The sequence below is a fragment of the Rhincodon typus genome, chromosome 19 (genome assembly GCF_021869965.1).
Source record: "Rhincodon typus isolate 14 chromosome 19, sRhiTyp1.1, whole genome shotgun sequence".
Lineage (NCBI taxonomy): Eukaryota > Metazoa > Chordata > Chondrichthyes > Orectolobiformes > Rhincodontidae > Rhincodon > Rhincodon typus.
The window spans coordinates 56001524-56027397 of record NC_063350.1 but is presented as its reverse complement, the minus strand read 5'-3'; the positions used below and the strand labels follow the sequence as shown (position 1 = coordinate 56027397).

At 42.6% G+C, this 25874-nt stretch overlaps 1 protein-coding gene across 1 annotated transcript in view; it reads right to left on the bottom strand.

Annotated features, from left to right (window-relative positions):
• The window catches only part of LOC125485437 (piezo-type mechanosensitive ion channel component 2-like), a 170696-nt gene that overhangs the window by 108384 nt on the left and 36438 nt on the right, over positions 1 to 25874 (bottom strand). Inside the window, exons 10-16 of the mRNA XM_048608196.1 lie at positions 25677 to 25746; positions 19357 to 19463; positions 17552 to 17815; positions 14713 to 14824; positions 12029 to 12210; positions 9739 to 9887; positions 3500 to 3673 (exon numbers count right to left, since the gene is read on the bottom strand). Coding sequence (XP_048464153.1) covers positions 3500 to 3673; positions 9739 to 9887; positions 12029 to 12210; positions 14713 to 14824; positions 17552 to 17815; positions 19357 to 19463; positions 25677 to 25746 — 1058 coding nt within the window. The remainder of the gene's footprint in view (positions 1 to 3499; positions 3674 to 9738; positions 9888 to 12028; positions 12211 to 14712; positions 14825 to 17551; positions 17816 to 19356; positions 19464 to 25676; positions 25747 to 25874) is intronic.

Below are 25874 nucleotides of genomic sequence, written 5' to 3'. Positions count from 1 at the left end.
TTTGGCCCAACATCCCTCTAAACCCATCCTATTAATGTACTCATCTAGATGCTTTTTAAATGTTGTAATTGCAGCAGCCTCCACCACTTCCTCTGGCAGCTCATTCCATACATGTGCCACCTTCTGTGTGAAGAAGTTTCCCCTTAGGTCCCTTTTAAATCTTTCTCCTCTCATCTTAAACCTATGCCCTTTAGTTTTGGACTCCCCTACCCTGGGGAAAAGACTTTAAGGTATTCACCTTATCCATGGCCCTCATGATTTTATAAACCTCTATAAGGTCATCCCTCAGTCTCCTACGCTCCAGGGAAAATAGCCCTAGCCTATTCAGACTCTCCCTGTAGCTCAAACCTTCTAACCTTGGCAACATCCTTGTAAATCTTTTCCTCTGGCTTTTCTCCACTTTGGTCATTAATTCCTCCCCTTTATCTGGCCGCCATCCTACGTCCAAACTTAGTTTCCTTTACAAAGTCTTAGAATGCGTTGCCTCTTTATAACTTACCAATTGCTTTCATAGAGGGGGAGGGGGTGCCTTCCCAATGGGTCTCTTACAACTTACAATTATTCCTTTCTTATTTCTCAAAAGACCCAGTCAAAAATGACCTGTTCTCTAGATTGCTGCTAACATATTGGCCCAGAAAGTCATCCCATACAGACTCTAGAATTCATCCTCTACAGTTTCGTGACTAATTTGGTTTCCCCAATCTATGTGCAGTTTAAAGGTCATCCATAATTACAGATGTTCCTTTACCACATATATCTCTGCACTGGCTTAGCAAAATAAGGTGGTGTGTACAAATGCATGGAAAACACTCAAATGTGAAAAACAGAGCAACTGACTGGCACATTCAGCTGTTGGTAACCACTTTGTGACCACCGTAATAAGACAGTAAAGACAGCAAGTCAGCAGTAAATAAGGAGAAATATGATTATAGGTTACAGATAAATCCATAAGTAATAGACATATTCGTTCCCCGGGACAAAGCTGTCTGGCTCCCAATTCACCACCTTCAACATTTGGCACCTTCATCACCAACACATATCAACAGCAGAAAGAATCATCCAGACGATGCAGTGTCTCACCAAGATTCCTATAACAGCACTTTCCAAACTTAATGACCTCTACCACCTCACAGCTCACCACACTTTGTATCATCTATAAATTTTGCAATTGTGCCCTGTACACCAGATCAAGATCATTAACATATATCAAACAAAATAATGGTCTTAGTACCAACCCCTGTGGAACCACATTATGTACCCTACTCATTCCGAAAAATAATGTACTACCACGGTACTCTGTTTCCTATCATTCAGACACAAGAACATAAAAAAAATCAGAACCAGGAGGAGACCATTCAGCCCATCAAGCCTGCTCCACCATTCCATATAGGAACATGGCTGATCTTAGGCTTTAGCTGCTCTTTCCTACTCACTCCCCATATCCTTTGATTCCAGATAAAGCAAAGATCTGTCAATCCCTGCCCAAAAATCTATTTATCTTCTTCTGCTGAATGTGTCCCGGTGTTTTAGATTTTCCAACTAGAGGTAACAATTTCTGAACGTCTATCCTGCCCAGCTCCTTCAGTATCTTGTGTGTCTCACCTCTCATTCTTCCAAACTACAAAAAATATAGGCCCAATTTACACAGCCTCACACCATAGGATATCCCATCCCAGAGAGCAATCCAGTGAACCTCCCGTTACTGCTTCTAATGCAAACATTCTTTAAACACAAATACCAAAATTGTACACAGTCTTCCAGTCAACTTTGTATCTGTACTGCTACCATCACATGGATTTTAGCTTTGCTCACAAGCTGATATTACAGCATTTTATCCAAACCTGCAAGTCCACACATCAACCACATTGCCTTCATCAACTCTTTCTGCTAACTCATCAAAAATCGCAAGCAACTTAGTGAAGCATGAATTGCTTTTTAACAAATCTGTAATAAAAGTTGCTGAAAAATTATCGGCAGGCCCGGGCACGTCTTTGGAGTGGGAAAGGGCATTTGTGTTGCAAGGTCATTCTCTTTACTCGGAACAGAGAGAAGTTAGAAATATCACAGGTTTTAAGGAGGCGAAATGAAGGAGGATGGGGAAAAGAACAAAAGTGAAGGTCTGTGAGAAGGATCGTCAGTCAGGAGTTGGGATGTGGATGTTCAACACAATCACTTCGCTCCACAATCAATATGATTGAGATATCACAGTTTCAAATGAAGAATTGTGATAGGACAGTCTTTGGGGCCTAAGATCAGCCATGTTCCTATATGGAATGGTGGAGCAGGCTTGATGGGCTGAATGGTCTCCTCCTGCTCCTGTTTTTTTTATGTTCTTGTGTCTGAATGATAGGAAACAGAGCACCGTGGTGGTAGATTATTTTTCAGAATAAGTAGGGTACATAATGTGGCTCCACAAGGGTTGGTACTAAGACCATTATTTTCTTCATATATGTTAATGATCTTGATCTGGTGTACAGGGCACAACTGCAAAATTTTCAGATGATACAAAGTGTGGTGAGCTGTGAGGTGGTAGAGGTCATTAAGTTTGGAAAGTGCTGTTGTTGGAATCTTGGTGAGACACTGCATCTTCTGGGTGATTCTTTCTGCTGTTGGTATGTGTTGGTGATGAAGGTGCCAAATGTTGAAGGTGATGGATCGGGTGCCAGACAGCTTTGTCCTGGATGGTGTTGAGCTTGTGTGTTGTTGGAGCTGCATTCATCCAGGTAAGTGGGGAGTATGCCATCACACTCCTGACTTGTAGATGGTGGACAGACTTTGGGGAGTTAGGAGAGGAGTTACTCGCTGCACAATTTGCAGCCTCAAACCTTCTCTTGTAGCTGCAGTATTGACATGACAAGTCCAGTTATGTTTCTGGTCAATGGTAACTTACTGGGATGTTGATGCTGGGGAATTTAACAATGGTAATACTGCTGAGAAAAAGCACATTTTGTCAAGTTTTCTCTTAACTGATTGATTGCAATCATTAACTGGTGCATTTTCCATGGCAACATCTCTACCAATCACAGTCCATTTGCCAAACAATCAGCACTCTCCGCCTATGCAGTGTAAATTTTGGTTTTCCCACGGAAGTCAGTATTCTTGCAAATTGTCCTGACAAGTGCAAGATGAAAAGCCTCAACAAAATGTGTCTTTTATCAGCAATGCTGAAGTTCGATACTATCAAAGTGAATATTTGATGGTAATACTATTAAATGTCAAGGTTCCCCTTTACCGGCAGTTACTTGTCACTCATTAGCACAAGTCAGAATGTAGTCTGGCCCTTGCTGAATGTGAATAAATGCACTGTCCTCCACCAAATGCACTGCAGTGGTTTGAGAAGGAGGCTCACCACCACCTTCTCAGGAGCAATTAGACAATTAAGCCAGCTATGCCTAAGTGACAAAGACAAGTTTTTTTTTTAAAAAACAGTTAAGTTGTTACATAAGGCTTTCAAAAGGAATGCTTTTGAACATTGGGAAAGCGATTTGAAGAGACCTACCTATTGATGAGGTTATCCTGCCTGGGATTGACATGTTTCCAGTCTGTCAGGTTGAGGAAATGATCATGGAAGTAATGTAGCTGGAGAATACAGGCCAGGAGGAAGGTGGCAGGAAGTAACATATTAGCAAACAGCTCAGCAGTGTCATACTGCTCCAAGCCCAGGTCCTTCAAACTGAGAAAAAGAGGATTGTAAGTCTCTCTTCACCCAGCTCGTTGGTTTGAAGATCCTTTGTAACATGCTGAAGCAACGAAAGGCCTAATTAAATAAAAGAAACAACTTCTCTGTCCATTAAACATCCAGATCTTGGCCATTCCGCAACTGACAGGGTAAATCTGGTCTTCAACCTCCTGGGTAGTAATCTGCGCGAGTGGATCACTCTCTTGTTGTCAAACCCAAATTACTAAATAAATGTGATGTAAATTGAGTGATTCCTCAGTGAATGGTGGATTCAATCCACTGGATTATCAGCCAGATGACATCCCAAACATGTAACTCTAGCACACCCAGAGTTCATAGGATCATAGAATCCTTACAGTGTGGAAACAGGCCCTTTGGCCCAACAAGTCCACACCGACCCTCAGAGCATCCCACCCAGACCCATCCCCCTATAACCCACCTAATCTACACATTCCTGAACGGTATGGGCAATTTAGCATGGTCAATCCACCTAACCCGCACATCTTTGGATGGTGGGAGGAAACCCACGCACCCGGAGGAAACCCACGCAGACACGGGGAGAATGTGCAAACTTCTCACAGACAGTTACCCGAGGGTGGAATCGAACCAGAGTTCCTGGTGTTATGAACTAGCTAGCAGCAGTACTAACCACTGAGCCACCGTGCAATCCTTGCTGGTGAGACTGCACCTTGAGTAGGTGCTGGTTACATAAATATCTCAGGCCTGAAAGCTGTGCTTCCAGTTTGAACCATTTTGTTGGTGCTAAACAATGTCCTGAGGCACTGGAACAATGAAAGGGTGAAAAATGGATGAGATTTGAAACCGGAGCCCAGGCGAGACTGGGAGACAATGTAGATCAGTAACCACTGGACTCATTGAGAGTTTGGATATGGACAGTGTACTCAAGCACAGGATTGGTGTATTAATTTTGTTTCATGCAATGTATTTAATGGCTGCCTCAGACTGGAATGAAAGCATTTGTAGATGTCGAGATTACATGACTACAACAGCCAACTAGCATGGACATGCCTCAGCGTCTGTTTCTCATCTCCTTAGGATAATAACTCTAATTGCTTGGTACAAGGTGCCATCTTGGGCTGTTGCTACACCACTGCCTATCCAGCACTCTCTTTTAATAACATACATGTCCTTGGCAGTTTTGGCCCGTCCTCTTATCATTGTTTCCTGCAGCACCTGGTAAGTTGCTTGATTTGAGTTAGGTGCTTGTGTTTCAGATTCAATGTCTCGACTGGGTTGCTGACCTCCAGAGTATGTTGAGCTGTTGCTTCAGTGGCAAGCTGGGAGATTCCATGCTTAGTTATAGCATCCTCTACTTTGTTCCTTGGGAGTACAGCTCTTGACAGCACGACAGGAATGTACATCTGCTTCCCATGATATCTCTAGAAATGAAGTAACATAATTTGCAGACACTTTGGAGCAGGTATAAGTGGTTTGAGGAAGATCTTTAGAAGTGGCTTGGGGCTGGACATCCAGTGTAACATGGTCTCTTCCAAACTGGTATTGATTAGAAATTTCATGAGCAAAGTCAACACCACATCCTCTTTCTCAATCCGAGTATTGAGCCATTCAGTTTGTGTCAATACCCTGGATGCCCATCCACCTGGTTGTCTTCCTTGTTTCATAAGGGTTTCTCCAAGTCTGTCTCGCTGTCTTCACTTTTTTAGTGAGGAAGTCACCCTGCAGTACCTCAGCACTGGCACTCTCAGTACTGGGTGTTTGATTCCAGTAAAAGCTGCTTCTCATTGTGGGCCCAATAATACTGCATGTTGTGAGCAGTGAGTTGTGTAGAGATTCATGTTCTGGTGACAATTTCGACAAGAACTTTGTTAACTAGTTCACAAACCTGATGAATTGTTGCACTGCTTTCACACAGGCTGGTTACTGCATCTTTGCTACAGCACTCACCTTGTCGAGGTATAGGAAAAGGTCTTTCACTGTCAGTACAAGATCCACGTACTAGACATCAAGCACTTCAACTTTTTGTTTTGTTCAGCTTCAGGATCATCCGATGAGCTCTGTTGCAGTAGATTCTGATTGTGATCTGTGATGGCTTCTTCCACTGTGTCTCCACATCCATAGGTAGGTTTGAGCTACAGGGAGAGGCTGAATAGGCTGGTTCTTTTTACCCTGGAGCATTGGAGGCTGAGGGGGTGACCTTATAGAGGTTTATAAAATCATGAGGGGCATGGTTAAGGTGAATAGCTAAGGTCTTTTTCCAAGAGTAGGGGAGACAAAAGTACAGGACATAGGTTTGAGGTGAGATGGGAAAGATTTAAAAGGGACCCAAGGGGCAACTTTTTCACACAGACAGTGGTGCGTGTATGGAATGAGCTGCCAGAAGATTTGGTATAGGCAGGTACAATTACAATATTTAGAAGACTTCTGGACAGGTTTGGAGGAATATGGACTAAATGCAGGCAAATTGAACTACTTAAGTTTGGGATACCTGGTTGGCATGGACATATTGGACCAAAGGGTCTGTTTCCATGCTGTATGACTCCTGCAGATCACCCACAATAGCTTCTGTTACCAGAAGATCACTGTGTGTTTTGTTACATCTACCTGATACTCTTCTGGAAATGCCAAACAGCATACACAATTATGTGTATCTCCCAAATGTAATCCAGAATGTAGTGACAGAACTTCCATCAAGCTTTACTTGCAGGAACTATTCTTTGCATCAAGGATTGTAAAAAACTTTGCTTGCCAAGTTGTGGCAAAACTCCTTCAGTGATTGGCATTTTTTGGATCATTTGGACTGATGCATACTTTCAGCTTTCCAGGTTATTTCACTGCTCCCTGTTGCTAATCCAGTCTCCAGGAGCTGTCACTCCTGGATTAGTCCCTTCTTTCCCCAGCTCCTCAATCTTGTCTTTCAGACTGGTCTGGGACGATAACTGGAACTCTGTCCTTGGTAGGTACAGTGTTGGTCTCACACGCTTATCTGCTTCAAATGGATATTCACCGGGAAGAGATTCAATCCTATAAAAACATCTTCATAATCGTTTCGGATCTGTTCAGCAGTTAATGGCTTTGTGGCCTGTGAAATGCTGCAAATCTTTCCTGGTACGTATAGGGTAACCAGCAGCATTCCCTTTAACTTCCTTTCGGAGTGTGCAGGTCTTCATTGTCCACACACAGCAGCAACTTTCAAAATCAGTAGTCAATGCTGAGATTAACATGCTGATGTCAATTACCACACATGGAACTTTAGAACGTTTATGCTGCTTAGAGGGAGTGTTGGTTATCAGTCCAAACTTCAGACTTGTTTCAGGTGAGATGAGTGGAATTTGCTTAAGGCCCACTGTCAGGAACTCCAGATCTTAGCTCTTCTCATTGCATTGGGCTCTAAACTTTAATTGTTCTCTTGGGGTAAGTATCTTTTTATCACTTAATGTTAACCCAACATTCAAAGGTTTGTTTTTCGGTCACCACCTTGCACAAAAGTGAAGTTCACTACATGACATGAAGCACAGGGGTCTCTCTGATATTTCCCATTCACTTGATGCTGTCATTGTGCAGTCATCATTCTAACAGCTATAAACCATTTATCACCTTTAGACCAGATAATGCCAATCTGTTATATGGTGTAGAGCAAGTCATCAGAAGCTTCCTTATATGTTTGTTTTGCTTTTTTTCTAGATAATCACTTGTGTACAAAGTGATTCAGCATTTTGCAGTTGGAGCACAGCTTTCCCTCCAGTGGACAATTCCTTTTCAGGAAGTTTCAGTTCCGAGGAAGGGTCACTAAACCCAAAATGTTAACTTTAATTTCTCTCCACAGATGCTGCCAGACCTGTTGAGCCTTTCTTGCATTTTATGCTTTTGTTTCTGATTCCCAGCATCCATAGTTCTTTTGGTTTTTATGTTTTTTTTTGCATGGGTCCTCTGCAATATTTACAACCTGCCCTCCAGCCTTCATCTTTCTGTTGGCCCTTCCACTTTCCAAAGATGTTTTCTCACTCAGCCTGGAATATCTGAGCCTAATGCAAATCTTCACCTGTTCTTCCATTAATACTCTCCAACTGATGACTGACAGCTTCTGCTTGTGTTGTTACGTTTCTTATCTCTCAGTAAATGTGCTCTTATGACAGAATCTCTTATGCCAAAGACAATCCTATCTTGGATGAGAACATCTTTCAGTTGTTTAAACTCTCAGGATTCATTTAGATACATCAGTGTGGTCACAAACTAATCAGTAGTCTCCTCCTCCTGACCTCTTCTGTTGTTGTCTACAGATCCTAAAGGTGGTGGGGCAGGTGAATGGGTAAGTTAAGAAGCGTATGGGACACTCCTTTATCAATTAAGGCATAGATTATAAGAGCAGGAAGGTCATGTTGGAGTTGTGTAGGACTATGGTCAGGCCACAGTTGGAGTACTGTGTAGTTCTGGTTACTGCACTGTAGGAAGGACATGATTGCACTGGGGGGGGGGATGCAGAGGTGGTTCATGAGAATGTTGCCTGCGATGGAGTATTTTAGCTGTAAAGAGAAGTTCGAAGAGATTGGATTTCTTTTTAGAGCAGACAAGGTTGATTGACTGAGGGGAATCTGATAGAGGTGTATACAATTTTGAGGGGCATGGACAAGGTAGATAAAAAGCAGTAACCCCCCGAGTGGAAGGGTTAATAACAGAGGAGTTTCATTTTAAAGTGAAAGGCAGAAGGTTTGGAGAGGTTTTGAGGAAAACAATTTTCACCCAGAGTGTGGTGGGAATCTGGAATGCACTGCCTGGGAGGGTGGGGAAGATGGGAAACCTCACCACCTGTAAGAAGTACTTTGATGAGCATTGAAATGTCATAACATTGAAGCCAATGGGCCTAGTGCTGGAAAGTGGGACTTGTGTAGATTTAGCGTAGTTTTGGCAGTACAGACTTGATAGACCAAAAGGCCTCTTCTGTACTGTATGATTCTACCAACTGTTCATACTTAATATTAAAAAGAGAGTTCAAAGCATATCTTCAATGTCTTCAACATTTTTCTTGTCTGGGTTTTCTGTACCTCTGAGATCTAGTCTGCAATTCAGGAGTACTGATAACAGGGCCACTACTCTTACTTGCTCAGTCATTTTACTTAATCAGGTAGCTATTTCATAGCTTTCCCATTGTGAGTGGAAAACAAAACAATTCTGACTCGTAACTCCTTTCATTTCCACAGCAACAGGCTGTTCAAAATTCACAGCCATTCTGACTCACCCAGCATGACAAAACATGCAGACTGTAGTTTTCAGTTCTTCCTTGGTCTTTTAAAAATTTTACAGCTCTGAAAATCCAGTCAATGTCAGCTTCACACTTCTGATCTTCTGTTCCCTGCATTGCATTCAATGGCTGTCACAGACTGGAGTGAAAGGACTTATGGCTGAGTTAGAGATCACATGACTATGGCAAGCCAGCTAGTTCACTACGTCAAAGTACATTTCTCCAAAATGGAATTGCTGTCTTGCAGAATGACAAAGTGGTTAGAATGATTTGTCAGGCCGATTTAACAGCTTTAACCGTGTTCCTTTCAGAGCTAGCAAGTCTTGGTAGGAGTTGAACTCAGGACCTTTTAGATTAAGGACGCAGGAGCATGACCAACTGAGCTACACAGCCTGCGACAGGAAAAGTAGCAAGCAGTAAAGCAAGTGAATGGGGAAAGACCACTGTTTAAGGTCTTTCTGCCAAAGTACAATGGGAGCCCATTCCGTTATTGGACCCTCTCAGTACCTCAAAGTATGTAAATGTATGCACAAGAAAGAAATGCCTTGGGTTTTTTGTAATTGCAGGGAATGCCAAAATTCCAGTGTTTGTTCTCCATGGGCAAAGACTGTACAGAACTGTTTATGTACATAAAGATTTTTTATGAGTAAAGTATATTTTTGCAATTAAAAATGAAATAAGATCAAACTCTTTACCCGTGAGAGGAGGTACATTATAAAGGTTTGCAAGTTATGAAGTAGAACAGGAAAGACTCTTCCTACACACTAGTTTAAAGTGAACCCGGATTATTGGAAAGGGGGGAATAAATGCAAAGTGGGGAAGTGATGAGTTAGCACTGTACCTGTCCTCAGACATTCCCATTTTCTGCTGAAAGAGCCAAGAAACAGTTTGAAACTGATAGGTGTAGATCGTGACTAGCACCAGCATTGAATATGACACAACAGTGATCCAGAAATACCTCAGGATTTGACGCCACCAATCATAATGTACCTGTAAACAGAAAAGGGAGGAAGAGATTTCAGAATCCAGCGCAGCTTCAGTAATTTCTCCAGCCTGATCCACTTGTTACTGACTGTACCTCAACTGATAGCAATGCAGCTCCTCACACTGGCTCAGTAACTTTCCTTCTCTACTCCTGCCAATCAATCTGTGATTTGCTAACCCTTTCCCCATGCCCTCACTTACTGATTGTACATCTCCTTATGAATAAGAGGAGGCCACTCGAACTTGTGAGTCTCCACCACCGTTTGATAAGATCATGGCTGTTCTGATTTTAACCTCAACTCTACATTCCTGCATATCCCTGATAAGGTTCATCCCTTGTTAATAAAGAATCTAACTCTGCCTTAAAATTATTTGAAGGCTCAGCATCCTTTACCCTTTGAAGAAGGAAGTTCCAAAGACTCGACTGATGTAAATCCATTTCTTCACATTACAACACAGTAACTCTTTCCTGATCCTGTGTGTTACTCATTGTATTGCTAGTAATGCTATCACTATGTACAGTACTGTGCTAGCAGTGATCCCTGCATCCATTACCATTAATTACAGTCATTTGGAAGGAGAAGAGTCATAGAGTTATACAGCATGGAAACAGACCCTTCGGTCCAACTCGTCCAGGCCAATCAGGTACCCTAAATTGACATAGTCCACTTTGCCAGCATTTGTCCCATATCCCTCTAACCTCTTCCTATTCATATACCCATCCAAATGCCATTTAAATGTTGTAATTGTACCAGCATCCACCACTTCCTCTGGCAGCTTGTTCCATACACGCACCACCTTCTGTGTGAAAAAGTTGCCCCTCAGATCCCTTTTAAATATTTCCCCTCTCACCTTAAACCTATGCCCTCCAGTTTTGGACTCCCCCACCCTGGGAAAAAGACCTTGGCTATTCACCCTATCCATGCCCCTCATGATTTTATAAATCTTTGTAAGGTCACCCCTCAGCCTCCAACGCTCCAGGGAAAATAGCCCCAGCCTATTCAGTCTCTCCCTATTGCTCAAACACCCGTAACCCTGCCAACATCTTTGTAAATCTTTTCTGAACCCTTTCAAGTTTCACAACATCCTTCCTATAGCAGGTAGACCGGAACTGAATGCAGTATTCTAATAGTGGCCTAACCAATGCCCTGTACAGCTGCAACATGTCATTCCAACTCCTATACTCAATGCACTGACCAATAAAGGCAAGCATACCAAATGCCTTCTTCACTATCCTGTCTACCTGCAACTCCACTTTCAAGTAACTATGAACCTGCACTCCAAGGTCTGTTCATTTAGCAACACTCCCCAGGGCCCTACCATTAAGTGTGTAAGACCTGCCCTGGTTTCACTGGAGTTCAGACAAATGAAGGGGTATCTCATGGAGACTTATAAAATTCTAACAGGACTAGACACGGTAGATGCAGGGAGGGTGTTCCTGATGGTGGGTGTGTCCAGAACCAGGGCTCTCAGTACGAGGAAGTGGGGTACATGATTTAGGACGGAGATGAGGAGACATTTCTTCACCCAAAGAGAGGTGATCATGTGGAATTCATTACCACAGGAAGTAGTCGATGCCAAAACATTGAATGTATTCAAGAGGCGACTAGATATAACACTTGGGACAAATGGGATCAAAGGTTATGGGGAGAAAAAATAGGATTAGGCTATTGAGTTGGATGATCAGCCATGATCGTGAGGAATGGTGCAGCAGGCTCGAAGGGCATAATAGCCTCCTCCTGCTCCTATCTTCTATGTTTCTATGTTTGCCTTACCAAAGTGCAACACCCACATTTGTCTGAATTAAACTCCGTCTGCCACTCCTTGGCTCAATGGCCCATCAGAACAAGGTCCCGTTGTACTCTGAGGTAACTTTCTTTACTGTCCACTACACCTCCGGTTTTGGTGTCATCTGCAAACTTACTAATCATACCTCCTATATTCACATCCAAATCATTTATATAAAGGACAAAACCATTCCCTGTGTGTGCTCTCACCAGATATTGTGGTGCATGAGTTTGAGATCATTAGGTACAATAACTGATCTGAGAATAGTCCCCAGTTCTGATCCCTGTACCAGAGCATAGGCATTCACAGTGAGTTTGCACCATATCTGCTTGGTATACACACAGCGAACATTAACCTACCTGATACAGTGCCGCACAGAACAGAAACAACACGATGTAAAGAATTTTATGGACCACGACTCTGCCATGAAAACTAATAATGATAAACATGGCTGTGCAGAAGTAGATCCAATACTTTATCAAAAATCCCTTCACCACAGAACCAAGAACTGCCATCAAAGTACCGTCCATCTGTGCACTCTCTGTAGACACAACCAGAAAGACAAACAGAAAGATGGCATTTTAATTGTTACGGGTCATTTCACTCCAGTTGACACTAATTCACTCAACGTGGTACTCAAATGTGGGACAAAGACAATTGGAACTTTCAAGACTGGGATTGATAAAACCATCCAGAGTTACAGATATAAAGGATGTAGATAGAGTTGAGATCAGACATGATTTAATTTGAAGGACAGAGTTGAGCTGATGGGCTGAATGGCCTATTCTTGGAACACAGCATCCCAAACCAAACAGTCACTGTAGATACCAGTGAGACTCCTCTTCAGTGTTTGGGCCGACTAACAGCACCCTTCTTGTGAATGGAAGCTGCACTTGCACTGAAGAACATGGAGGGATGTGCAATCAAAAACAGGGAAATTTATACACAAGCTTCAAAAACAGCAAGCAGAAAACATGACAGCCATTCCCACAATGGCCAACTTACGTACATGTTCGAGGCTGGGCCAATTGTGTATTGGGAGCAGAGAGGAGATCACCAGCCGATGGGGTAGATGGGGTGGGGGATATGGGCCTTGGACAGGCCTCGCCTTCCTGACATGCTACAGCATCTGTCTGCCTGCTCCACATGTGGAATTGGACCCGGATCCACTGGCATCCTCACTCTGCTCATTGGTGCTGCCAGCTGGTACCAAAGTGACGTATCTCTCACTTTGGAGAGCAGGTGGATTTGTTACAGGCGTTTTCCTGTGTGATCTCCTTCAGGCCAACTAGAAATGGCATGGTGTCCCGTTTCCCAGTGACGGGGGAGCGGTCCCCGTTTCCCAGTGTCGGGGGAGAGGTCCCCGTTTCCCAGTGTCGGGGAGGTGTCCTGTTTGTAAATACCACCATTTTTCCTCACTGCTTTCAGTTCTGATGAACGGTAACTGGGCTGGAAACATTAGCTTTGTTTCTCTCCCCACAGATGATGCCAGACCTGCTGAGTTTCTTCAGCAAATTTCAGTTTTTGTATCCACATAATTTAAATTCTCTACCCACCATGATTCCACACCTAGGAGCAGCATGAGACAGGCATTTTTCTGTCCTTCAATGTTCTGTCCTTTTCTGAGGACGCCAATTCTCAGAATTAGGAGAAGGCAATGTCCTTTTGCTGCTTGAGATCTCAGTGATGTTATGACCCACCCCTTGAACAGTTGGGACTTGAACCCAGACCTCCTGTCTCAGAGATAGGACACTGCCAATGCACTGCAACAGCGCCTATCCTGGCTGCTGGAAATGAGTGACAATAACGTCCACTCATTAATGTAACTAATTGATTTAATATGCTTTGCAAACGACTGCAGCTGAGTGATCCATTGGATGTCTCTATGAGCCTTATCTCAGATATGCTCATTGAACAGGGTACAGATCACTTGACTGGGAAAATGCCACATTTAGGAGAATGGGAAAAGAGAACTAGCCAGGTAAACGGTGCAGAAAAGAACTGGCAAGGGAGATTCATGTATGAACATAAAAACTAGGAACAGGAGTAGGCCATTCAGCCCATCAACCATTCAATTGCGACATGACTGATGGTGCCACTTTCCCACACTATCTCCATATCCCATCATGCCAGCCGTCTCCAGAGATCTGTCTTGAGCGTGCTCAACGATTGAACTTCCACAGGCTGCTGAGGCAGAGAATTCCAAAGATTCACCACCCTCTGACCGAAGAAACTTCCTCATCTCAGGCCAAAATGGCCTACTCCTTCTCCTGAGATTATCTCATCCTTTTTGAGTTTCACTGGGGAACCATCTCAAATACATCCACAACCAGCATGTGGCTTATAATAATGTCAACAGGGCACTTTTGATTCCCATTCTGGCTGAGATAGACTCAGGGTCTGCCTCCTCACCCCAGAACCTGAGTGTGGAAAGCAATGGCAATAATATTCAGGCTCAAAGAGCCTAAAGGCCTATTCCTGCTTATACTTTCTAATAAAGGATCGGCAGGTAATGAGCCATGGTCCTGCATTCAGGAACAGCAAACATGACAGTAATGTCAGAATAGATTAGACTGGTTCCACTGATTTAAGATCAAAGGCAGAAGAATCAGAAGGATTTGAGGAGAATGTTTGTCAGGACACAAGTTATGAAGGCTGAACAAGTCTGAAAGCATGATGGGAACCATTCAACTTTGGAAAGCAAATTGGATACAATACTTGAAAAGAGAACATTTGCAAGGCTATGAGGACAGAGCAGAGTGGTGGGATTAACTTCAAAGAGCTAGCACACAAACTATGGGCTGAATGGCCTCTTTTTGCCCTGATAGATTCTAAATTAGATTAAAGAGTGCAGCTGGATAAGGATAACTTTGTTAAAGCATTATTACCACAGAACCACATTCTCCATTTCATCAAGACACCCCCTGGGATTAAGAAACACTATCTAGTTCATCCAAGAAAAAGGGAGTTAACAGTCAAGAATTCATTAACCAAATGCTGACCATGTTTCTGGCCACAGAGGTAAAAGGGAAAGCTTTCTCACCTGGCCCCTGAATGTTGATCTCACTGAGCGATACCTGCATTCTTTTTCTCACTTCCTCTTTCTCAGTCAAGTGCTGACGCAGTAAGATCCAAAAGGTGAAAGTATAGATGACCTGCAAAATGGGACATGTCCTCAAGGACACTGATACTCAGCAACTAATTCCCAATGTCAAATCCCAGTCCCAATCCCAGCCCACTGCATCCCCAAACCATCTTGTTCAGTTTTTAATGTTTTGGGCCCATTTTGAATCATGGAAGGGAAATGCTCAGTTTGCAGGGAACACAATCAGGCCAAGAAGGGATTGGATTCAGGAGCGAATGAAGGCCCAAAAAGCCAATCAATTGATGAGAATAATGGAGGACTCCCTACACCAATTAGCAGAATGTGTCACTAACTAAAAGCAAGACAACATTCAAAACCCATCATTGAGCAGTGAGGCTGACTGGGAATCAAGTAGGGCATTTTACAAGTAGTCACTCCCAATAAATTCCTTTAATATTTTGTTTCCAGGCAATGATTAGATTAGTTTGATCAGAGACTGGTGGCACAGAGTAATATATTTGACTTCTCATGTAGTAGGTGTTGTCAAACTCTTATTTTTGCTGAGCTTCGTTTCCCATTGCATGCTCCCCTTTTTATTAGAAGCAGTCCTTTTGTCTAATTAGTGTTGGGGTAACCTCTCAACCTGAATGCCTTTCAGTCAGATTAACACCAGTCAGTTTAACTCACACGTTCTGTGATGCAGAAGCTTCAAGAAACGATTATTCGGGATAGAATCAGTAGTCACACAGACAAAAAGTAGATTATGAAGAGTCAGCATGAATTTCTTAAGGGGGAAATTGCATTTAACTAACTCGTTGGAACTTTTTGAAGATGTAACAGAAAGGCTTGCTGAGGGTTATGCTGATGATGTAGTATTCACGGATTTCCAAAAGGTATTTGATACAATGCCACACAGCAGACTTGTAAGCAAAGTTATAGGTCATGGAATAAAAGGGTCAGTAGTAACATGCATACAAAACATTTTTAGTGAAAAGCAAACAGAGTAATGGTCAATGAATACTTTTTGGGCTGGAGGAAGTTTTGTAGTGGATTTCCCTGGGATGATAATGGGACACTTGCTTTTCCTTGTCTCTGGTAATGATCTGTATCTGGGTGTGCAGAGGGCAATTTCAAAGTTGACAGATAATATGAAATTTGGAAGCACTTAAAACTGAAGTGGATAGTTTAGAACTGCAAAAGGACATAGAAAGGTTGGTGCAGTGGGCAGATAGGTGGCAGATGAAGTTCGATGTGGAAGAATGTGAGGTGATTTTGATAAGAAGGACAATGGCTGGCAATTTAAAATAGAGGATACAATCCTAAAGGGGGTACTGGAACAGAAAGACCTGGGTGTCTATATGTACAGATCATTGAAGGTACAGGACAGATAGAGAACAGTAAATAAAGTGTAGAGTGTTCTCAGCTTTAATAGGGGCATAGAGTACAAGAACAGGAAGGTGATGTTGAACTTGTATAAGACACTTGTTAGACCTCCGCTGGAATATTATGTACAATTGTGGGCGCCATTTTATAAGAAAAATGTGAATGCATTGGGGAGTGTGCAGAAGTGATTTTAAACAATGTTGTCAGGGATGAGAAAGTTCAGTTACGGGGATAGATCGGAGAAGCTGGAGTTGTTCTCCTTGAAAAGAAGAACACTCAGAGGTGACCTTATAGATAGCTTCCAACATCAGGAGGGGTCTGGAGAGAGTAGACAGAGAGCAACTGTTCCCACTCATAAAAGGATCAAAAATGAGTGGGCACAGATTTAAGCTGATTTACAAAAGACAAAAACGTAAATGTGAGTAAAAAAATAATTTTTCATACAGTGAGTAGTTAGGGTCTGGAATGCACCTTCTGGAAATGTGGTACAGGCATTCAAGAGGGGCACTGGATGATTATTTGGGTAGAAATACTGTGCAAAAGTATGGGGTAAAGGCACAGGAGATTGGCACAAAGTCAAGATGTTTATTTGAAGAGCTGGTGCAGACCAAGGGGCTAAATTCCCTCCTTGTACAGTGTGATAACTCGGTGATTCTTTCTCCCTTTAACCTTGCTGAAACTGCTCTCAACATTTTAGTTTATCATTCTCTGGGAAATTTCTCGGATTGGCTTTATGCGATGGAATCCATGTTGCTCTCTTAAAGTGATGCCAGGCAAGTGAGAATAGGATTTGAGGAACTTTCTGGACAAAGACTTATGTTCGATCCTTGCCACATGGCATGTGTTAAATTAATTGCAACGTATCTGACGAAAAGAGGACTTTCAGTGCTTGGAATATTGTAGAATTGTATTCCACGCAGTCCCAGAAACCAATTAGGATGACCGCCTGCCTCTGTGCTGTACATTTTACATAATCTAACATCTATCCAACCACTTAATCATTCAAACCTCTGTGGTCTTCATTGCTTTTATTCGACCTGTTTGAAGAACTGTGTCAATCACATATTCTGTGTTTATTATTGATTAAATCTTCACCTCTGACATTGTTTCCACTGACACTCTCCCAGACCCCCACCAAACATCTCCTAATAAACCAGGGACGTGCAGGTTAGGTGCAAGAAATGCAGGGTTACAGGGATAGGGTAGGTGAATGGGTCTGGGTGGTATGCTGTTTGGAGGGTCGGTGAGGACTTGAAGGGCCAAGCAGCCTGCTTCCACACTGTAGGGATTTCATGATTTCGTGAACCACATCATGGGATCTCTGGCATATCTTATTTAACTCTATTCACATCCCGCTGTTACAATGGGTTTAAATTGCTGAACACGATTAGGGTTTGTCACGCTGCATACGAACCTTAGCTCCCAGGTGAACGCACGGTGTGTTTGAATGCTTCAGGTCAAAGTCGATCAGGACAGCGTTAGAGGCTGTGGGGAACAGCTCAGCCTCACTCAACTCCAAGCCTGTAATGAACTGTTGAGTTAACAGCAAGTTCCCATAAACCGTCAGAAGGGGAGAGCTCAGTTTTGCCCATCGCTGACTGTCGCGTAACATCCAGATCACACAGGACCAGATCAAAAGGACAAAAGTCATCCAGCTGATGTAAGTAATGCTCCAGATCTACAGAGAAATGGAATTATTGATAAGTTTCTAAACTATCTCTGCATCGAAAGTCCTCCAGGCGAGGACCAAACTATTTACTTCCTCACTGCCTCAATACAGCAACAGAATGACCCCCAAGAATCAAAATGTTTTCAAAGAGTGGTGGTTGTATTGAAACATGTAAGATCCTGAGAGACCTTACCAAGATGTTTGCCCAGGGAAATCTGGAACTAGGTGCACACAATCTCAGAATCAGTGATTGCCTTTTCAGGATGGAATTTCTTCTCTCTAAGAGTCATAAATCTTTAGAATTTTCTTCCCCAGTGAGCTAGGCTGGATCGCTGAATGCTTTCAAAGGCTGACACAACAGATTTTCAAACTAGTGGGGAGTCAAAATTTACCATGAACAGGCAGGAAGGTTGAGGTCAAGATCAGATCAGCCATGATCCTGTTGAATAATGCAGCAGGGCTGAGGGGCTGAATGGCCTGGTCCTGTATCTCCTTATCTTGAACATAAGCCACAGATGTAGGTTACGTTACATTGTTCATTTTGGATAAAGTGGAGCTTTGACGGTGACTGAACTGATTCTGAAGGCAATTAGTAACACCAACAAATTAGAGAATTAGGTTCAAAACTGAAGAAATGTTAAAGAAAAATAAGTGAAACTCTTTTTATCCAAATGGTAATTAAATTTTCAATTAAACTAACAGGCTAAAGCATTAAATCTGCATTAAAGTGGTTAAGAGATATATTGGAAATAATTCAAAAGAGAAACGACTGTGGGGTATGGTGAGATTTGTGGACACAGTAGGATGGAGCTAAGAGGGGTGAAATATAAAGAGGTAAATAGATGGTACTGAGTGATAGTGAGATAGTACAGAAATAGGATTGAGGTACAAGGTCGATAGGTAGGAACTGAGGGATGTACTGAGAAGATGAATTGGGGGGGTGGACTGTGGGATATAGTGAGAAGGTGAGTAGGTGGGAACTGAAGGATATATTGAGAAGGTGAATAGATGGGAACTGAGGGATAGAGAGAGAAGGTGAATAGATGGGAACTGAGGGATATAGAGAGAAAGTGAGTTGCGGGAGAATAATCTTTCACAAAAGCTGAGTCAAATATTGAGTAGAAATATTTGAAGATACTAAGGCTATTGACATCATACTCTTTTTTGATTGTCTTCAAAACCCCAAAACTCTTTGCAGAAAATCATTGAAAATCTTTCAACTGTAAAAATAAGTGCAAACATGAATATTTACATTCATATTCAGGCCTTGTGACAAAAACAATCCTTGCAATTGAATCCAGGGTGTTCACAGCAGTACATGATTCTGAGATCTCACACAACCATCTTAATGAAGATGTTTTATTACTATTGCAGAAACATATAAGGTGATGTGTGCAGAATGTGTTTCCCCAAAACCAGGCACCAAATTGAAAGTTTCTTTTTGATGTCATGTGCAATTGTCTCACTTGAGGTTTATTCTCCAGCCCTCAATGGCATCATAAAAGTAACATCAGCAAAGATTGAAAAGGAAATCATGCCTCCACCCTTACCATCATGAATATGAGTGCACAGATGTAACTCTGCTGCATTATGAAGTGGCCAATGATCGTCATGCTGCTGGGTGGGTTCCCAGATGCGTCATCTTTTATTTCCATCCCTGTGAAGGTTTCAGCAGGGGAAGCAAGATAATAGAGAGGTAAATACAGTCCTGAAAGATTCCAAACACCAATGCAAAGATGCAGAGAATGACAAAAGGACTGACCCAAATTGTTAATGATTGAGACTGGCAACCGATAAGCTGAAAGTTTCCTCTACAGAAAAGGTAGCAAAAGAAAAGACCTTATCAAAGAAATTAAATAATCAGACTTCATTGGGGTATGAATTAGGCAAACTGAGAATACATCAGCAGTGCTCAAGTTGTTGGAGGGGATTCTGAGACACAGGATCTACATGCATTCGAAGGCAGTGACTGTTGGCATGGATTTGTGTGGAGTAAATTATGTTTCACGTACTTGATGGAGTTTTTTGAGCATGTGGCCAAGAAGGTAGGCATTGTCTACATGGACTTTAGCAAGGCCTTTGACAAGGTTCTATAGGGTGGACTTGCTAGTAAGGTTAGATCACATGGGATCCAGAGAGAGCTAGCCATTTGGATGCAAAATTGGCTGTAAGGTAGGAGACAGAGGGTGGTGGTAGAGGGTTTTTTTTTTGGACTGGAGGCCTGTGACCAGCGGTGTGCTACAAGGATCAGTGCTGGGTCCACTGTTGTTTGTCATTTACCAGAATTGGTAGTATAGTAGGTAGTGAAGAAGGTTATCTAAGATTACAAAGGTTACAAAGGGATCTTGATCAATTGGGCCAATGGGGCTGAGGAATCCCAGATGGAATTTAATTTAGATAAATGTGAGGTGTTGCATTTTGGTAAGATGAACAGGGTGGCACGGTGGCTCAGTGGTTAGCTAGGGACCCCGGTTCAATTCCGGCCTCGGGCAACTGTCTGTGTGGAGTTTGCACAATCTCCCTGTGCCTGCATGGGTTTCTATTGAATGCTCTGCTTTCCTCTCACAGTCCAAACACGTGCAGGTTAGGTGGATTGGCCATGCGAAATGCAGGGTTACAGGGATCGGGTGGGGGTGTGGATCTGGCTGGGATGCTCTTCGGAGAGTTGGTGTGGACTTGTTGGGCTGAGTGGCCTGTTTCTATACTGCAGGAATTCTACTTTATTCTTACACAGTTAATAGTAGGGCCTGGAGACTGTTGTCAAACAGAGAGACCTAGGGGTTAAGGTTCACAGTGACTTGAAAGTTGCATCACATGTAGACAGGGTAGTGAAGAAGGCATTTGGCACGCTTGCCTTCAATGCTCAGACCACTAAGGGGTATAGATAAGGTGCACAGCAGGTGTCATTTCCTGAGGGTGGAGTATTTCAAGATTAGAGGGCATACTTTTAAAGGTGAGAAGGGAAAGATTTAAAAAGGACCCGAGGGGCAACATTTTTGCCCAGAGGGCGGTGCGAGTACGGAACAAGCTGCCAGAGGAAGAGGGACAGGCAGGTACAGTTACAGAATTTAAAAGACACTTGGACAAGTACATGGATAGGAAAGGTTAAGAGGGATGTGGGCCAAATGCAGGCAAATGGGACTGGTTTAGCTTGAGAAACCTGATCAGCATGGACAAGTTGGGCAAAAGGTCTATTTCCACGTTGTATGACTTTATGACTCTGTATTAAGCAAAAGATATGAATTTAACACTTGCTAAACAGACCTGATTGTGCCAAGAATTACACTAACAACCAATTTAAGGTTATCCGCCTGGCTCACAATGTGGCTCACTTACACATGCTAGAAGCAACATATATTCAAAAACAGGACCCCATCCTTCGCAAATAGAAAGAACATGTCCAAACATTATGCTTTTTTCAACTAAACAAAAAGGCTGGATGACAGACATTTGCTCATGGCAATGACTTGACCAGAGTTGGATTTACCAGAATTGAATTTAAACAAAAGCTTGATAGTGAAATGTTCCCTGGTGTATTTTCCATGGCAGCACCTCTATCAATCAGAGTCTACTTCCCCACCATATAGTCTTCTCATGCAGCATAAATTGTTATTTCCTTTGGGATTTGGTATTCTTGCAAATTGTCCTGACGACAGCTGGATGAAGATCTTCAACAGTGTGTCTCTTTTTCCAGCAATATACAAGTTCCGTACCACCAAACGACTACGTGAATTTAAGGTCATGGAAGTACAGGTGTATCAAGCCTATTTCATGTATTTAGAATGAGAAATATTTGGAATAATGCATCATTCCAGCAAAAGAGAACGTGTATTAAAGACATTCAAAATGCCAAGATTGTAGGTTTGGTATGTTTGGCAAAATGGTTAATATATGAGATACAAGGTCAATATATCTGAGAGAGGGTCAATATTTCAGAGAGAGGATTAATATATCAGAGACAGAATTAATATTTTAGAGGTAGGGTTAATATTTAAGAAGGAAGGGTCATAAAGCAGGAAGAGAATTAATATATTAGTGAGGGATAATATTTCAGATGAAATATTAATATGCCAGAAAGTGGATTAATATATTAGAGGGAGGGTTAATATTTCAAAGAAAGAGTTAATGCTCAGAGAGTTAGATTCTGATGGAAAAGATAATGCGCCAAAGCACATTCTCCCCCTTTGTTGGGTAAAAGATCTTTTCTTTCAATCACTAAATTTGCTTCATTGAAAATGAAAACAGAAAATGCTGGGAATGTACAGAGGGCCAGGGGCATCTGAATGGGAAGGGCAGATGAAATGTCTGAGGGATTCACAACAGTTATGGTAGTCTCTCCTGAAATGTTACCTCACTCAGACAATTATTTATGTTCAATTTATACTTTCCTTAGAATGATAGAATTTTACAGTACAGAAGGAAGGAGGCCATTTGACCCATCATGTCTGTACCAGCTGCCAAAAGAGCTACCCCGCTAGTCCCATTCTCCAGTCCTATCCGTAGTCCTCTAACTTCATTCCTTTCAGAAATATATCCAGCTCTCTTTCGGATACCTCCTCTGGAATCTACCTCCAACGCTCTCCCAGGAAGCATGTTGCAAATCCTGACAACTCTCTCAGTAAAGAAGTTTCTCCTCATCTCACTCCTGGCTCTCTTGCTGACAATCCTGAAAATGTGACCCCTAGTTACTGATATACTAACTAGGGGAAATAGAATATTCTTTAAAATTGTTCATAATTTTGAATGCCTCATTAAGGTCACCTCTTAATCTTCTCTGCTCCAAGGAGAATAAGCCCAATCTCTCTAATCTTTCCTTGTAGCTAAAATCCTTCATTCCTGGTATCATTCTAGTAAATCTCTTGAATTCTCTGCAGGGTTTTAACATCCTTCCTTAAATAAGGTGCCCAGAGCTGAATACAATTCTCCAAATATGGTCTAACCAATCATTTGTAGAGGCATAGCGTCACTTGCTTGCTTTTATACCTTATGCCTTTATTTATAAACTGAAGAATCCTATTAGGCTCCTTAACGACTGTTTCAAATATTTTATTTCAGGTTTCAAGTGGTCTGTCGTCCCTCATATCAGCATCTCTAACACAGCTTGTCATGTATCCCAGTGTCATTCACAGTACTGGAAACAATTTGAGGCCATTTGAAGGCACACCGTTGGTGGCATTGCCTAACAAGCCTGAGATCCTTGGCGTGAGCCCTGAAACACCTTTGAGGGAGACCTCTTATTCCGTGTTCCTGGTTGAATACAGAGCTCTGGTCTAATGCTCACAATTGAGAGGAGGAACCCAGGGTCTCTGCAGTACCCTGAAGGGGGTAGGTAGTGATCACTGGCTGTTCTCAGGGCCGGCTACAATGATCCTTTAATAACTATTTCACTGCTCATCAGCAGGCCCCATATGGTTGATGGGTTTTGGTGCTTGATATTCCCAAATTTACCTCAAAATTACACTGGTCTCTCTTTGGATCATTCTGATTGGAACAGGCAGGTGCCTTGTCCCAAGCCAAATGGCAGTCATTTGGAACAGAATAATAATAGAACATCCAGAATTTTCCAAGCACCATCACACCATCTGTAATGGTGGATCGGCTCAAAGACAAGTTGGCTATAAAATGAAAACTTTCCTTCCTTTCACCCAGATAAAAGTCAGCATCATGAGGTTTCCATGGTCACTGTTACTGTTCATTAATCATCATTAAAAACATCAAAACCTGAGGGAAGCAAATAGAATTTTATGTTTTATTGTGAGGGAAATTGAATACAAGAGGCCCGAAACGTCAGCCTTCCTGCTCCTCTGATGCTGCTTGGCCTGCTGTGTTCATTCCAGCTCTACACCTTGTTATCTCTTACTTAAGGAGGTTATGCTTCAGTGACACAGGGCATTTGTGAGACTGCATGTGGAGTACTGCATACAGGATTGGTGACCATACTTAAGGAAGGATGTTAATGCATTGGAAGTAGTTCAGAGAAGGTTTAACATAGAAACACAGAAGATCAGAGCAGAAGGAGGCCATTTGGCCCTTCAAGCCTGCTCTGCCATTAATCATGATCATGGCTGATTGTCCAACTCAATAGCCTAATCCTTCTTTCTCCCCATAACCTTTGATCCCAATCGCCCCAACTGCTATATCTATAGAAACAGACTAATACCTGGAATGGGGTGGATTTTTTTACAAGGAAAGGCTAGACAGGCTTGGCCTGTATCCTCTCAAGTTTGGAAAAGTCTGAAGTGATTTAATTGAAATACATATGATCCTGACGGGGCTTGACTGGGTGGATGTAGGAAGTTTGTTCCCTCAAGTGGGAGAATCTAGAACTCGGAGTCAGGGAGAAGAGGAAAACAACTTTTTCTCTCACAGTGTTGAGTGTCTGTAGAATTCCCTTCCTCAAAAGGCAGTGGATGCAGAATCTTGAAATATTTTGAAGGCGGAGGCAAGTAGATTCTCGATGACCAAGGGGATTAAAGATTATCGGGGATTGGCAGGAATGTAGAGTTGAGGATAAAACCACATTAGCCACGATCATATTGAATGGTGGAAAAGGTTCGAAGACCTGAATACCTACTCCTGTTCCTTATTTGTATGTAGTTCTAGTGTCGGGGTTCCGAGTTCCACGCTCTCAGCTACAGCAACAGCCAATGTCCGCACACTTGATTGAAATAAAGGTTTAATTCCCAGATGTCCAATGCTCATACATATCAGCTGGCATTGTGGAATCATAGAACCCCTAGAGTGTGGAAGCAGGCCATTTGGCCCATCGAGTCCACTCCAACCCCTCTGAAGGGCATCCCACCCTACCCTACGCACCCCCCGTAATCCTGTATTTCACATGGCCAATCCAACTAGCCTGCACATCTTTGGACTGTGGGAGCAAACTGGAGCACCCGGAGGAAACCCATGTAGACACATGGAGACCGTGCAAACTCCACACAGATAGGCAGTCATCTGAGGGTGGAATCAAATCTGGGTTCCTGAAGCTGACAGAATAAAGACAGAAAGTACTGCAGATACAAAACAGGTCTGGCAGCATCTGCAGAGAGAAAACAGACTTAATGCTTTGAGTCCAGTAGCCCTTCTTCAGAACTAATACCACCTTTCCTAGCTACTAACGGTTCTGAAGTGTCACTGGACTCAAAACTTTAACGCCGTTTTCTCTCTGCACAGATTCTGCCAGAACGGCTGAGTTTCTCCAGAAATTTCTGTTTGTGTTTCAGATCTTCAGCGTCCATGGTTCTTTGGTTCATCTTCTTATTGTGAGGGAATGCCCTTCATCTGTAATCTACGTGGAGTATCAAGACAGCAGAGAGTTGCCAGGGTCATCGATGCCAGTCCCATGCCGTCAGAGAGCTGTACTGCCTCTGGAAGCTATAAGCACACAGTGAGTCAGGAAACTCAGCCTGGCACGAACATGGGTATTGTTGTGTTAGCTCAGACACTGACATAGTGTGGGTTCCATGGATATTGCCACTTCATGTTAATGGAAGTTAAACGAATGCAGTGACATGCATGAATGCTGTTTCCGCTGACTGCAAAAGGTTTGGATTGTAAACATTTATAAAAAGAATCAGCTGAACACAAATAATTTATGAGATAATGTGCCAGTGTAGCAGCAATTTTCCGCCATATCCTGGACTCTATTCCCATCTCAAAGCTGACTTGGACAAAAACTCAGGGTCTAATCCAGTGGAGGATCCTGTGCCCTGTCTGAGCAAAATGCCATGGGATAAGCACACTGCTTGTATCTCACCCTCCGAGAAATCCTGGTGCTACCCTCGGTCACAAAGTAATTACCAATGACTAATCATCATCCACGACATTTCCTGCCACTTACCCACATTTTGTCTTGTGTTAGGAATCTTACCAGCACTGGAGGACTGCAGAGTGTACTCTGGGGAGCTGTACATCTGGACTGGCAGACAGTTATTGTTCCCCTGTTGTAAATACAAGGCATCAGTCAACTCCACCGCATAGAGACAATTACTGGGTTAGTCAACAGCTGCTGTGCTCAGACACAATAATCACAGAAAGCCAGAATACAACAAGACACTATTTCTGACTG